Source organism: Suricata suricatta, chromosome 8 (assembly GCF_006229205.1).
Source record: "Suricata suricatta isolate VVHF042 chromosome 8, meerkat_22Aug2017_6uvM2_HiC, whole genome shotgun sequence".
Classification (NCBI taxonomy): domain Eukaryota; kingdom Metazoa; phylum Chordata; class Mammalia; order Carnivora; family Herpestidae; genus Suricata; species Suricata suricatta.
Genome location: NC_043707.1, coordinates 71,725,568 through 71,740,860, shown reverse-complemented (window position 1 = coordinate 71,740,860; position 15,293 = coordinate 71,725,568). Strand labels below are relative to the sequence as shown.

General features: G+C 34.0%; 1 protein-coding gene across 4 annotated transcripts in view; it reads right to left on the bottom strand.

Moving 5' to 3' along the window:
* The window catches only part of COL24A1 (collagen type XXIV alpha 1 chain), a 475,258-nt gene that overhangs the window by 277,237 nt on the left and 182,728 nt on the right, over nt 1-15,293 (bottom strand). For 3 of the 4 annotated variants that reach the window (XM_029948854.1, XM_029948855.1, XM_029948856.1), the window contains 4 exons: nt 12,976-13,020; nt 6,059-6,112; nt 5,139-5,183; nt 1,299-1,352 (listed from right to left, as the gene is read on the bottom strand). In XM_029948854.1, the coding sequence (XP_029804714.1) occupies nt 1,299-1,352; nt 5,139-5,183; nt 6,059-6,112; nt 12,976-13,020 (198 nt within the window). The remainder of the gene's footprint in view (nt 1-1,298; nt 1,353-5,138; nt 5,184-6,058; nt 6,113-12,975; nt 13,021-15,293) is intronic. The other variant, XM_029948857.1, reaches the window with a different exon arrangement.

The window sequence follows — 15,293 nt, the reverse complement described above, 5'->3', positions numbered from 1 at the left end:
AAGGATTGTATCATGTGCAACAGAGTAATGAAAATGTAAACTGTATATACTCCTTTGGGTCAGTGAGAAGCAGCTCAATTCTCTGCATGATAGATTTGAAACATGAACTCCAAGTCTGCTGTATCACATGACAATCAGGTAGCTTAGTTGTGGGATCACACTGAAGATATTTCTGCAAGTGAAAGAAATGGCTTGTATATTCATCAAGGGAAAATCTTCATCTTATCTCACCAAAGAATGGACATTTTGATTGTCACCACTGCACATTTAAATTCTGAATATTTCTTCTCTGTTAAGAAATTCACAAGTAATTACAAGAAAATGTAATATAATTCACTCAAACTGTGTATTTGAAAATTCATCCAGCAAAGAATAATTTGGTTTACTTTTATTTGCAAAAACCAGTTTCCAGAAATGAAAGCTCTGGCCTAAACAGCATGCCTACAATAATAGAGCCGAATGCTAACTTCTAAATAGGACTGTATTTTCAAATCTAATGATAATATTCTAATATTATTCAATTCTATCTTTTTCAATGAATACTGACAGTGTGAATGAAGTAAAGCAAATAGAAATCACTGAACAGTGCTGAAAACTACAAATGATGAAGTTGGAATAGCAAAACTCTGTACCTCATTGTTTTAAGATAACAACCATTTTGCAAAAATTCTATCTTTGTACACAAGTACCTACATTTATAAACAACTTTCTTCCATTATTAAATTAAACACAAATATATCTTCTTATGCTGAATTATTTAATGTACATTGTACTGTAAAATAGAAGACCTGTCAAGAGTTTGCACTTCAAGATTAATGAATTACATTTTTCATAAGTAGATATTTTAATATTTCAATTTGTATTTTTAAAATTCAATTTAAAATAACTAACCAGGGGTGCATAAGTGGCTCAGTCGTTAAGCACTGATTCTTGATTTTGGGTCAGGTGATGATCTCACAGTCATGAGATCCAGCCCCATGATGGGCTCCACAGTGGGCATGGAGCCTGCTTAAGATTCTCTCTCTCTTCCTCTACCCCTTTCTTGCGCCCAACCTGTGTATGTTCTCTCATAGATAGGTAGATAGAAAAACCTAAACATATATATTTGTATCCTTCCTTCCTTAGAACAAAATTCAGTAAAATTGCAGAAAGTCTATTGCATTTCTGGTAGGTGATTTTTCTTAAAAGCTGGTTTGCTTCACTAAGTATGATTACCTGCCTGATAAATGTTTATGACCCCTTTTGTATATCATAAGCCACATCACTTTAGAAATAATATTTGAAGGAAATGGACTTACTCTTTCTCCTTCAGGTCCCAGTGGTCCTACTTCTCCAGGAGAGCCAATAAAACCCTTCAAGAAAGCAAATAATCTTTGTATTATTTCATTTGAATACTTACCCTGTAAGGAATTTCAAATACAGATAATAAAATTATCCCATAATAATGTAAAACTATTAAGGCTGCCTGGTTGGGTCAGACCATTGGGTCTCCAACTTCAGCTCAAGTCATGATCCTGCGGTCCGTGGGTTCAAGCCCTGTGTTGGGCTCTGTGCTGACAGCTCAGCCTGGAATCTGCTTTGGATTCTGTCTCCCTCTCTCTCTCTGCCCCTATCCCGTTCACGTACTGTCTCTATCTCTCAAAAATGAATACATGTTAAAAAAAATTTTTAAATAATTTGAAACTGTTAGGCTTAAATAGAATAAATGACTTCTCCTTGTCTTATTAACTTCCTTCCAGAAGTTACAGATCAATCTTTTCATTAAAAAAAAAAAAGTAGGGAGCATAACTTAAGACACAGTGGCCAATGAAAACCAAGGCCAACTCCTTTTCCTTGTTGAATTTTATAGTGGGCAGAAAAGAAATAATTAACTAAAATTTAAGGTGGAATGGAAGTATCAAAAGATATTAAGGAGCCCAAAGGAGGAAGGGAGGAAGAGTTCCATTCCAATGTGGCAGATGGTAAAGTCAAAAAGTTTTAAAGTATACTGGCAATTGAGATAGGACTACAGAGTAGCTAAAATCCTGATAAGTAGAGGATGGAGAAAGAACCCTCCCAGCAGAACAACTACAGTAAGCAGAAACAGATTTCAGGGAGTGTATGTAAATGGTAACGGATAGCATTATATGTATAAGATGTTTTGGAGAAGAGCAGAAACCCACTGTGCCCTAAAGAAAATTTCAATTGGTCTGACAACAAGGGGTACATATAAATAATGCAAGGTACTTTATCCTAATGTACTTTAGTTACAGCTCTGTGGTAAATAACCTATTCATCAATTTAAAATGTAAAGTATACCAATGTTTGTAGACTAGTTACGGTGGGCCTTAAATTTCAAGTTAAGGGTTTTAGACTTTATATTTTAGACATCTGGGAACTATGCCTTTAAGGGATTGCAGCTGTGCCCTGAAGTTGGCTTCTACTTCTAAAATAATAATCTGGAGACAGGATATACAATACATCTGAGGTAAGAAACAGTGAATGTGGGAAAACCTGTTAGAAGGTTCTTTCAATGGTCCAATTAGAAGGATTATGAGCCTGGATCATCGATTCTAAAACATTTTCGGAATCACCAGCTACAGATAGCCTTAAGTTTAAAAAGACAACTTTTATTTTAATATATACAGTGGAGTTTTTGGTTGTAAATAAAAAGAACAGACACCCTAGCTGGTGTACACTTATCATTGCACTAAGGACTCAGGAGAAAGACCTCTAGTTGATATAGCCTGAATAAGGTGCAAAAACATTTTACAGTTAAACATTTAATGAGTAATTACATAGGTATTTCATAAAGGCTTCTGGGTAATTATTACTGATTCTAGCAGAATATAAAATGTCAGCAGCACCCACCAAAAAAAAAAAATCACATGGGGTTGTGGCCAGCCTCAAGATACTGCCCCTAACTACAGGTTAGTGTGTAATGCAACAAAGACCATTAAAAAAATAATACATATACACTTTATCATTCTAGATTGAAGGTTTTATATCGTTAGAGGCAATTTTGTCACCTGTGTGCCACTCTTTGAGGCACCTTGCACTTTTTATACAAAGACTTGCCAAAAGAGGATTATAAAATGATGGTCTATTTTAAACATACACATTTAAGATAAAAGTAATTATCATAATACCACAAAACAAAATCAAATAGTGCTGCCAGCCAAAAGATCATTTATCACATGATTTACAAACTATTAATTTATAGTGCATAGCATGTGGTATAGTCCAGTAATAAAATACAAACCAAATAAAAAACCTCCTACTATCCTGTCAGCCTCTTTGTGTGACTTTTGTCTTCTTAACCTGCTGCGAATTTGAAATTAATGTTAAAAGTCTACATTTGAAAACTTCTGTAAATATGAAGCCTAGAGAAATGGACTTCTTGATTCCTCCTGTGTTCACAAAAGAAAATTAAGGAATCAAATCAATTAAGTCAATCAGAAAATAAGTTATATTTGTTATTTTTTTAAAAAATGTTTTTATGAAGCTGCTGTCAAAACCTAAAAATACAACTTAAAAAGGGTTACAGCCCAGACAATAGTTCCCATACAAATGAAAAAAAGCAACAAAAGGATGTATAATATAATTCAAAAGGATGTATAACATATAGTGGCAAAAAGAAGAACTTAGAAAAGTTAGAGGAATCACTGAAACAAGATGCAAAAATATAGTAAGAAAATTGCATGATACCAAATAACGTATCTTGGAAGTACTAGCTCATGCACAGAGGAGACTCCCAAATTCCAATAAAATGATAGCATCTGCACAGAAAATGCATGCCAAATGCTGGGCACTGTGGTTTAAGAACATTAGGCTCAAGGGGACACATGGGTGGCTCAGTGGGTTAAGCATTCGACTCCTGATTTCGGTTCAAGTCATGATCCACAGTTTGTGAGGTTGAGTCCCATATTGGGCTGACAGCACAGAGTTTGCTTAGGATTTCTCTCTTTCTCTGCCCATCCCCTGCGTGTGCTCTCTCTGTCTCTCTCAAAATAAATAAATAAGCAAACCAAAAAAGAAGGTTAAGGTCAAGTAGTTATCATAACTACTTTAAAGGTAAGTTTTATTATCACTATCTAATAAGATTTTTAAAATAAAGGGAAAAAAACAAAAAAGCAGGTCTGTCTAACTCCAAAGTCCATGTTCTTCATCAAGAACTTCTTCCCAGATCCAAGTCAATACATGCTTTTGGTATAGTTTCTAATAAAAAATACATGACTTGTCCCTCTTATATTTTCACTTAATGCAAGAGTAGAGACAGTATGAAATAGAGGTCAGAGTATAGATTAAAGGTGAGAAGCCTTTGGGTCCACTTCGGGCCAGCTATGACTTTGCCAAGTCATGTAGCTTCCTTAGCTTGCTATTTTCTCACCTGTAAAATTCCTTCACAGGATTGACAGCAAAAGAAGAGAAGAAAATACATATGAAAGTATTTGAGAATAGCACATACTGTGTACATATGTTATGCTTTATTTCAAGAAAGCATTTTAGATAATATAAGGCATATATGTAAATTCTGGAAAATAACTTGCCATTACAAATAGAAAATTTTAAAAACAAATTTTTTTTTACTTTTTAATTTTTCTTAGGCTAGTTTTGATTTTAATTTGTAGGATACTACATAAGATATCACAGTACTATTTTTTTACTCCCTTAATAATTTAAAGTGACTAAAAAACCTCTTTAATGGTTCAGAAGGACAGTGGTATATTCTTCATATGATGAGCTTATTTCCTTCTTTTCAGATATATATATATATTTTTACTGTAGGTAGTTTTTGTATCATATTATCTCAGCCTTGATATTAATATGAATTTGTTTCCTCTCATGATTTCTTAGGTCTGTGTACATTCATATGTAAATTATACTACAAATGTTTATAGAGTATATTCTAACACACCAGATATGCTAGGAGCCAGAATATATAGAAAGGAATGATGTAAAACTACTATAAAACGACTTACTGTTGCCATTAATAGTGAAAGTATCTATTAAACAAATGTATTTCTTTTTAGGCTAAATTGGCATTATATCCAAAGCCCCTACACAAGTGTGAAACTGATAACTGAAACTGACATTTTACATATTTCATCCTACTTGTATGCAAGCACACTTACAAAAGGGTGAAAATGCTTACTTACTCGCACACCTTTAGGACCTGGATTACCTTCTGGTCCAGCTACACCCTAGTGTGAACAAAAGACATCATCATCATACTACAGTATTTTGAAAGCATTGTTGATAAGCAAAATAAAATGGGTACATAAAGAGGTATCATTTTTCACAAGTATAAAATTCAGAACTAGGTCTACTTAATAAAGACTATATACATTCAAGGAGTTTTAGCATTTCAGAACCAAAAGAGGCACTACACACACACACACATACACAAACACACACACATTTTAGATAGCCAAACAAGGTAGATTAACACACATTATAAGATACAAAAAATAAATGTTAATTATTTCTCTTTGGAAATTTGTGTTCTAGTTAACTTATCTAAAATATATTTAAGAAAAATAAACACATTTTAACTTCAGCTCAATGTCCATATGCTGGAGCATTTATATTTTATGTTTCAGATAACCACTTGATGGTAAGTAAAGGCCCCAAATGTGGAGTTTTGTTAACTATAGATTATTTGGGGGCATTTTCATTTCCCTTATTCTTGAGAATATCAAAGAATTTATAACTGTAGTTTTTAGCATGCTAAATGAATAATTAATTTATTTATATATATATCTACAAAAGTATTGTAAAATTAGCCACAGGATTGTTTTAAAATCTTATTAGACCCTTGGGCATTTTAATTTTGAAGGTTCTGCTGTATCATATCATATATGTTTAAAAACTCTATTCCAATTTTACACATAATTTTCTACAGGAAAATTTTGGGGTGTTTTTATAATTTTGATTTTGAATTATTTTGCCATGAGTAATTCATTATTTAATAAAAACAAACCAATTATTATTTGAATGTTAGCTCTGAAAATCAGAAAATGCAATGTATTAAATGAAAAGAAACATAAAAGGAGAAGTATAAATATAGTTACCTCACCTGCCTGCCAGGGTAACCACGTGAACCAATATTACCAGTGAATCCTGGAATTCCCTGAAATAAAAAATATAATAAATAAAATAATACAATTAAACCAAAAGAAGCCCAAGGAAACAAATTTGGTGCAATTATAATACGCAAAGAATTCTTTTCACCACAGAAGGACTAAGGGTCCTACACATTATTTATCCAACTGAAATCACCTATTTGAAATAAAAATAAATAAAACTGTTAGATTAGGGCCCTAAATGAGACCTTGATTATTAATGATAAATCCAGGATGGAAAATTCCAGCACTATGTAAAAAAGGTACTTATTCTAGAAAGAGTTGGTACCTTTCCTTTTTTTTCTTTAAATGCTATTTATTTTTGAGAGAGCACAAGCAGGAGAGGGCATAGAGAGGGGACAGAGGAGTGAAGCTGGCCCTGCACTGACAGCAGCGAGCCTGACCAACATGTGCTTGAACTCACAAGCCGCAGGATGAGGACCAGAGCCAAAGTCAGACGCTCAACCAACTGAGCCATGCAGGTGCCTCAAGAGTTGGAATATTTCTTAATAACCAATGTCTTTTTATACTGTCTTGTGTCTCCATTATTCTCTTATCTCAATCATCTTGCAACTCTCCTTAATGTCTGAGCATGAGCCCTAGAAGACCAAAAGGGGTAGTGAACTTCAGAACCAACCTCTTCTTCCTTCCTAAAGTAAACTTATTTTTATAGCAAATCTGATTAAGAAATCAATATTGAGTGGTAAGAACCTCAATCCCTGACATAGATCTATCTAAAAATTCAAACAGTACCTTTGGAATGGTAAATTCATTTAAAGTTTTCTTTTTTGTTTTAGAGAAAGAGAGAGCATATGCGAGCAGGGAAAGGGGCAGAGGGAGAGAGAGAGAGAATCTTAAGCAGGCTCCATGCTCAGTGCAGAGCCCAACACAGGGCTCAATCCCATGAGCCTAAGATCGTGACCTAAGCTGAAACCAAGAGCCAGATGCTCAATTGACTGAGCCACCCAGGCACCAGAGTAAACTCATGTTTTTATTTATTTTTTAAAAAAATATTTAAATTCAAGTTAATTAAAATACAGTGTAGTATTGGTTTCACCATTGACATACAATACCCAGTGCTCATCACAACACATGCCCTCCTTAATGCACAACACCCATTATGGTTTGCCTCCCTCTCTGTTTTTATCTTATTTCTCCTTCCCTTCTCCTATGTTCATTTGTTTTGTTCCTTAAATTCCACATATGAGTGAAGTCATATGATGTTTGTCTTTCTCTAACTGACTTATTTTGCTTGCTTAGCATAACACACTCTAGTTCCATCCATGTTGTGCAAATGGCAAGATTTCATCCTTTTTTGACCGCTGAGTACAACTTTCTTGTGTGTGTATATGTGTGTGTGTGTGTGTACACATATATATATATAAAACACATATATATATAAAACATATCTTCTTTATCCACTCATTAGTAGATAGGCATTTGGGCTCTTTCCATAATTTTGTTATTTGTTGATAGCACTGCTATACACATTGGGATGCATATACTGAAACAGGAAGAAATAGAAAATTTGAACAGGCCTATAACCATCAAAGAAATGGAATCAGTTTTCAAAAATATCCATTAAAGAATAGTTAATACCTATTCTCTTCAAATTGTTCCAAAAAAAAAAAAAAAAAAAAAAGAACAGAAAAGAAATGGAAGGAAAGCTTCCAAACTCAGTCTATGAAGCCAGCATTACCTTCATTCAAAACTAGACTAAGACCTTGCTGGAAAGGAAAATTATGGGCCAATATCCCTCATGAATCTGGATGCAAAAATTCTTAACAAGACTCTTGCAAGTCGAATTCAACAGTACATGAAAAGAGTTATTCACCATAATCAAGTGGGATTTATTCCTGGGTTGGAGGGCTAATTCAATATTACAAATCAATCAGTGTGATATACCTCATTAATAAAAGAAAGGATAAGAACCATATAATCCTTTCAATAGATGCAAAAAAAGCATCTGACAAAATACAGCATCCATTCTTGATAACAACCCTCAAGAAAGTAGGGATAGAAAAAACATACCTCAACATTATAAAAGGCACATATGAAAGGCCCACCGCTAATATCATCCTCAATGGAAAAAAACTGAGAGCTTTCCCCCGAAGGTCAGGAACACAACATGGATGTCCACTCTCACTACCGTTGTTCAACATAGTGCCGAAGTCCTAGCCTCAGCAATCAGACAACAAAAAGAAATAAAAATTTTACTCTTTGCAGATGATATTATACTCTACATGGAAAACCCGAAATACTCCACCAGAAACTGTTAGAACTAATATGTGAATTTAGCAAAGTCACAGAATAATAAAATCAACATCCAGAAATTGGTTGTACTTCTATACAACAATACCGAAGCAGCCGAAAAATAAATCAAGGAATTGATGCTATTTACAACTGCACCAAAACCCATAAGATACCTAGGAATAAACCAAACCAAAGAAGTTAAATATCTGTATGCTAAAAACTATAGAAAGCTTATAAAAGAAATTGAAGAAGATATAAAGAAACGGAAAACATCCTATTCTCATGAATTGAAAGAACAAATATTAAAATGTCTATACTACCCAAAGCAATCTACACATCCCTATCAAAATAACACCAGTAGAATAAACAAACTAAGTAAATTCATTTTAAATTGACAACTTTGTTTTTTTTATTTTCAAATAAGGTTTGCTAAAGGAAGGCTGATATATAGAGAATCAAAGGCACAAAAAAGGAAACTTCTACAGAGCTAGGCCATCTAGAGAGAAGACATACCTCCATTTTTTTTACATTAATTGACATATCATTCATTCATTCGTTTATTCAGAGTCTAGATCTATTAAATAATTCTTGAACCAAGGAAATGCCAGACGCATACGTTTGAACTGCCTTTACTTAACCTCAAATGGTGACAGCAATGGTAAATTTCCTGGATTACTTATTTATTATGTAAAATTCATTTCCTTCTTATTGTTTGTAAAAGTGATAAAAGACACTAGACCTTTGTCGTTCTTCCCTGAAGCACACAGAAGAGTATTACTTCCAGTTTAAGTAGATAAACACTATAAAACTAAAAATTTGGAAACTCTGTAGAAAGAGCAGACCAAGGCAAAGGCAAATGGAGGATCATAGTTGACGGTTTTGCCCTTCCATTCTATTAGGTATGAAGGCTTCTACTATGTCATTATCTCTCCTCAGAATCTCTCTCAATTTTGTTCTCTCTCAATTTTCTCCTTCCTCTCCCCTTCCTTCAACAATTACTATTTTTTGAGCACTTTTTACGTGCCAATCACTCTGCCAAGCACTTTACATATACTTTACATCTATGAGATAGATGCTATTTTCCCCATTTTCCATTTGACATAAGATACAGAGAAGTTATGAAAATTGCCCAAGTGCCACAGTGAGTAAGCAGCAGAGTCTGAATATGAATCCAGACAATCTGACAAAAGTTGTTGTGTTATGTGCACACACATACATATGTGTATCATACAGATATACACGTACATGTACATACAGACATTCATCCATATATAAAAATATATATATGATAATGGACAACTTAACAGAATGTGAGTAAACAGTGGATTTCTGAGAATTGCAGAATAAAATTCTTATCTACATTTGGAGAGATTTAGCCTATGAATTTCTAAAACCATATTTATGTACTAAATATTATCTTACTAAAATTATATATAATATTATATTCCCAAAATAACATTCATTTAGCCTATCATATGCCAGGCACAATTTAAAGTATTTTATATGCATTATCTTATTTAAACTGCCTAAGACCCTAGAATGTAGGTATCATTATACTTATTTTACAGATGAAAACACATGAAACATACAGTGCTTGTCATCAGTGGAAAGTCATTCAGCTAATAAGTGGGAAGCCAAGATTTGAGTCAGCAAGCCTACTTCCAAAGACCACTGTCCACGGATGCCTCCCTGGTATAGTTCTAAAGTGCATATGACTTCCAATATTACCTAAGGAAAGCCCTCTAATTATGAGATTCGCTCCAGTCTATTTACTACAGCTTCCTTTATCCCTCATCCAATTCTAAAAAACACAGACCTATATGCAGACATTCACAAAAACTTCTATTTGGTTTGCCAATAGAAAGAAGTGAAACAAACTTAAAAGGCTGTTTTTGTTCTGTAGCTCACTGTCTGGTTAAGACCAAACATCATCCCTTTCATTCCTCTTCTAGCCATGTTAGGTTAATTGAGCTCTATTAAAAAGCAATCTGCGTTAAGACATAAAGGAGATCTGATTTTGAATGGATTTTCATAGAGGGTGTTAAGGCAACATGTAGAGATCTAACACATTCCAGTTGTAAAGAGAAGTACACAAAAGAATTCCACTGGGTGGCTAAATTCTGCTATCCTGGAATAGCAGTAAACAAAGTAAACAAGTAAGCCTTCAAGCATAGTCTTACGCGGCATAAACATGTCTAAGCCAACCACACCCTAAAATCACTGTAACAACCGTAGAAGCTCAAAAGAAATTCAAAACAAACACTACATCTCAATTCACTATGCACCTAAACACAGTTAATAGCAAAATGTGGCCCAATTAAATCTATAGATTTAGACACAAAGTTGTATCTTTAGACCCTGCAGAAATCAGAAATAGGAAACCTGCCCCAATCCTACTTCTAACTCCAAACATTAAAAGCACACCTACTGAGACCATCAGACATCATCAAGAATCCCAGCAATGCTACCAAGTAGAATCAGTAGAGTAATAATATCTAGGTCACAGGATTACTGTGTAAAGAAAACCAAACAATGTATAGAAATATATTTAAAAGTTGGGAAACTGCAATAATTCTCAGTGTTGGTATGTATTAAATTAGTTAACATATGGAAATACTCAATAAATAATTATAGTACTAGAAGCTGTTAACTAACAGTAGGTACAGTTTAGTAGCTAAAAGGATTCAATAAATGATAGCTCTTATTTCTAGAGCTTGCACAGATGATATATTTTCCAAATGTTTGTCTGCCAATTTAGAGATACTTACAAATTTTCCAAAGGTAAATGTCTCCTAGCAAATTAGTTATGCTCCTATTGATTTCTACAGTATTTTCATAGTTAAAATGTAAAAGGGTTTTGGGGCGCCTAGGTGGCTCAGTTGGTTGAGTGCCCAACTTGGGCTCAGGTCATGATCTCACGTTTCATGCGTTCAAGCCACATGTCAGGCTCTGTGCTAATTCTGTGTCTCCCACTCTCTCTGCCCCTCACCCACTCATGCTCTTGCTCACTCTCAAATATAAGTAAATGTTAAAAATTTTTTTTAAATGCCAAAGGGTTTTAGTTGTGTGTCACAGTTAACACCAATTTTGCCTTTTTTTCTGGAAATAAATAGAATAAAAAGCAATAATTGACTGCAAAACACACTTCCCAACCTTTAAAATAGATTTTAGACTTTTATAAAACACATACCTCCCCCAGAACAATAACAAGCATACTAAGAACTAGGTTATGGAGCAGTTGTGAGAACACGTTAGTACTGATGAGTCAATTTTTCACTTACTTGTGAAATAATTAGGTTTTCTTCGGTAGAATTCATGTTTTGTGTCAAAGCAGTTTTCTAGAGATTTTTTTTTCTCCTTGGGGACTCCTGCCTTTCTGATTTCTTTCCCCCATAAATGTTTTTCAGCACTTGTTTGGTCTTCAAGAAACTGAGATTACACCAGTTATAGGTCTGTGCATCACTTCACTTGTTATATTTAGTAATTAGTAATTTTGAAAAATTGTGCCTCAGGGAATGATCAGAACGTATTGTCCCACTTAACATGAATGAAAGAAAAAATTGGCTTTATTTCATTTATACCTTTCCATCACAGATAACGTATCACATTTCTTTTTAGAGCTCCGTTTAAGGGATGCTCTCTGCTGAATCTCCACATGGTCTTCTCACTCCTGTTAGTTTCTCATTAGTTCATTTTCATTGCTTTATTCATACTGACCTAGTCCACACTGTATTGAAAACAAAAGTTATGGCTTTATTTTTTTCTCTATGACATATATTATTTTCTGGTGGGCAAGACAAAGAATTCTATGATAAAAACTACAAGGTTCCCAAACTATTCTGGCTTTTAAATATGTGCATATGTGTGTAATGGACAATTGCATGTGTGCTATTCTACTTTGGATTTTTATTAAGATTTATTTACATTCCCTCATTAAAGGGTCAGGAAACTATTAGCTATAGACAGGCTTTTGTAAATAGGCAAGTCCCTGAAATTGTATAAAAATCAAATCTGTGAAAGAAAATAAAAACAAAAAATAAAAACAGAAAAATAAAAAATAAATCAATTGTGTGTATACACACGTGTAGCTACATGCATATACATGAATACGTGTGTCTTCTGAGGAAAGAGCTCATAGCATTTATGACATTCTCAAAGGGGTTTTTGAACCTCAAAAGTTTAAGAACTGGTGGCTCAGTCAGTTAAGCATCCAACTCTGGCTCAGGTCATGATCTCATGGTTCGTGCGTTCATTGTGCAGAGCCTGCCTGGGATTCTCTCTCTCCTTCTCTCTCTGCCCGTCCCCCACTGTGCTTTCTCACTCTCAAAATAAATAAACCTAAAATGTTTTTTTAAATTTAAAAACTGCTGTTCTGGAATATGTTAGGCAGATAGTTAAAGTCAGTCAGGGGTTTGGGAAAACAAAACAAAACAAAAAACAAAACTATAACATGATTAATTTTGAAAGTTGTCCTACACTAAAAATTGAAAATAATTGAGAAGAAAATCTTAAATATAAGTGGGGAAAAATAATCTCTCAATGGAGTCCCTAATGTATGTGGGGGTTTATTTGTTTGTTTGCTTTACTGTATAAGATATAAGTTTTATGAAGTACTTACTGGTTCACCTCGGAGCCCTGGGAGCCCTGGATGGCCTTTGAGACCCTGCAAAAGTAAAAGTGAAAACATGCTATGAACAGTAAACTCATACAAACCAAAAAACTAAACAAAGGTACTAAGCTGTTTTTTATCCCAATTTTTGGTTTCCTCATAAATGCATGTTTAATTCTTACCAATTTATTTTTTATTAATCTGTTCAATTTGAGAGTTATTTGAATTATGTTACTATAAACTAAAATGGTAGCATAGTATTGAAAAGAGAATAAAGAACAGCATCATTTATATAAAGCTGGTATCCAGCAATGGATCTGCTAAATCTTCCTGATGCTTTTTAAAAGTTGGTTTTAGTTTACTAATGCTGAAGCAAAATGCCCTCAGACATAATCTATCTGTAATTATTCAAAAACTGGACCATATCCAGGCACTTTCTCTAATCCAAATCATTGTCCTCACACTCCATGAATGAGCTAAGACAAATCAAAGAGGCTTTCCTATGAAAAAAAGGAACTTTATAGAGCTTAAAAAATCAGTAACCAAAAAAATTTCCATATAATACAACCAATATCAAACCTTTAATCTCTATTATCAATACCCACAGATATAAAATAGATAATATCCCTTTTCTTCTAGAAAGATCTGTGAGCAAAATGAAGGAAACTAAAAGAAGGGACAGGAAGAAAGAAAGGAATGCTTTGGAGTTTATTTGTATAGCTCTAATCTACAATCAGTAAATCAACACACTGTTTACTAGATTTTGACATACACAAAAAAACAAGAAAAATTTCCTTTTCCTAAGAACCTCATAGGATTTTAAGCAAATTATAACTCAACACTGAAATAATTTATGGCTTACAAATTCCATAAACTTCAAATTAATATACAAACTGAAGGCAAGATTTTAGAATTTCAGGATATAAAATAATGGAATTAAAGAGTCAATCAAGATTAATTACTGAGGGGTCTATCAATTTGGATTAATGAGTTAGAGAAGAAAATAATGCTTTGGCTAGACAATGAGGAAATTAGAAGAAATGCCTATTTGAAAAATAAGGAAATGTTTTAAGCAGCTTCTCAGATGTTCAACTTAAAGCAATAGTAAAATGTTTAAGTAAACAGGTCTCTTGGGAACAAGAAAAAGATTGGAAAAACTAAGAAGAGTGGTTTGGAGATAAAGATTTTTGTGTTACCTCTGTGTTATACAGAAGTGTATTCGAAACAATGAAGTAACAGAAGGAAAAAACAAGAGGGCAGAAGAAAAGGCCTGTCCGGTGAGCCCTTGGTCCTTTTGTGTTTAGATGATTAGAAAGAGAATAGAGAAATAGTCATGAGAAATAACAAGAAAACAGGGGGGAAAGGAGGAAAGGAACTTCACTGAGCTACTCTGTGCCAGACCTTGTACCAGCCACTTACAAATACCTCAGTTAATTCAATGGCAATCCTACCGGTCTTTACAGATAAAAAAGCAGCTCTGAGAATTAAATCATTTGACCAAAGTGATATAAGTAGCAAGGTAGAAAGAATTATGTCAGTCTGCCAGATTTATCAAGAATTGAGTATCCTATCCTTCTATTTTCTATATGCCTACAGTCATCAAATACAAGCGCATTCTCATCGATACACACAAACATTGATCACCAAGACAGATCAACCAAAAAAATTAAATATTTCATAAATCATAGTGCTATTACTTTTACCTACAGTGTCTAATATACTCAATGTTTTAACTCAATTTTGCTCTGAGTTTACATTTTTTTAGGATAAAGATAAGTCTAATTACAAAATATGAGATATATTGTTCTCAGTTGTTGACGTGTTACCTGAGATTCCACAAATAAAAATATTGTCAAAGCTAAGTCATTTTTTTTTGATAGAGAGGGTTGGGGGTAGAGAGGCAGAAGGTGAAGAGAGAGATAGAGAAGCAGAGAGACAGAGAATCCTAAGTAGTTTCCATACTCCGTTCATAGCCCAAGGCAGGACTTGATCCCACAACCCTGGGACCATGACCTGAGCCGAAACCAAGAATCAGAGGATCAACTGACTGAGCCACCAGGTGCTCCTCTTCACTTTTTATAATAGGACATAACAAATGTCCTCAGCACTAACAAGGTGGCGGTGACCCCGTAGGATGAGACAGCAGCTCCAGGAGGGTGGGAGCTGAGCAGCTCCTGAGAAAGAGTCAAGAAGATGAGTAAGGAGAAGCCAAGGTAAGTGGCACATAGGTAGAGAAACTTCTGCCATAGGCCTCTTTTTCCTTTTTTTAAAAGTATGCGTTTATTTATTTACTTATTTATTTTTATTCCTGTGAAAGCTCGAGTCCA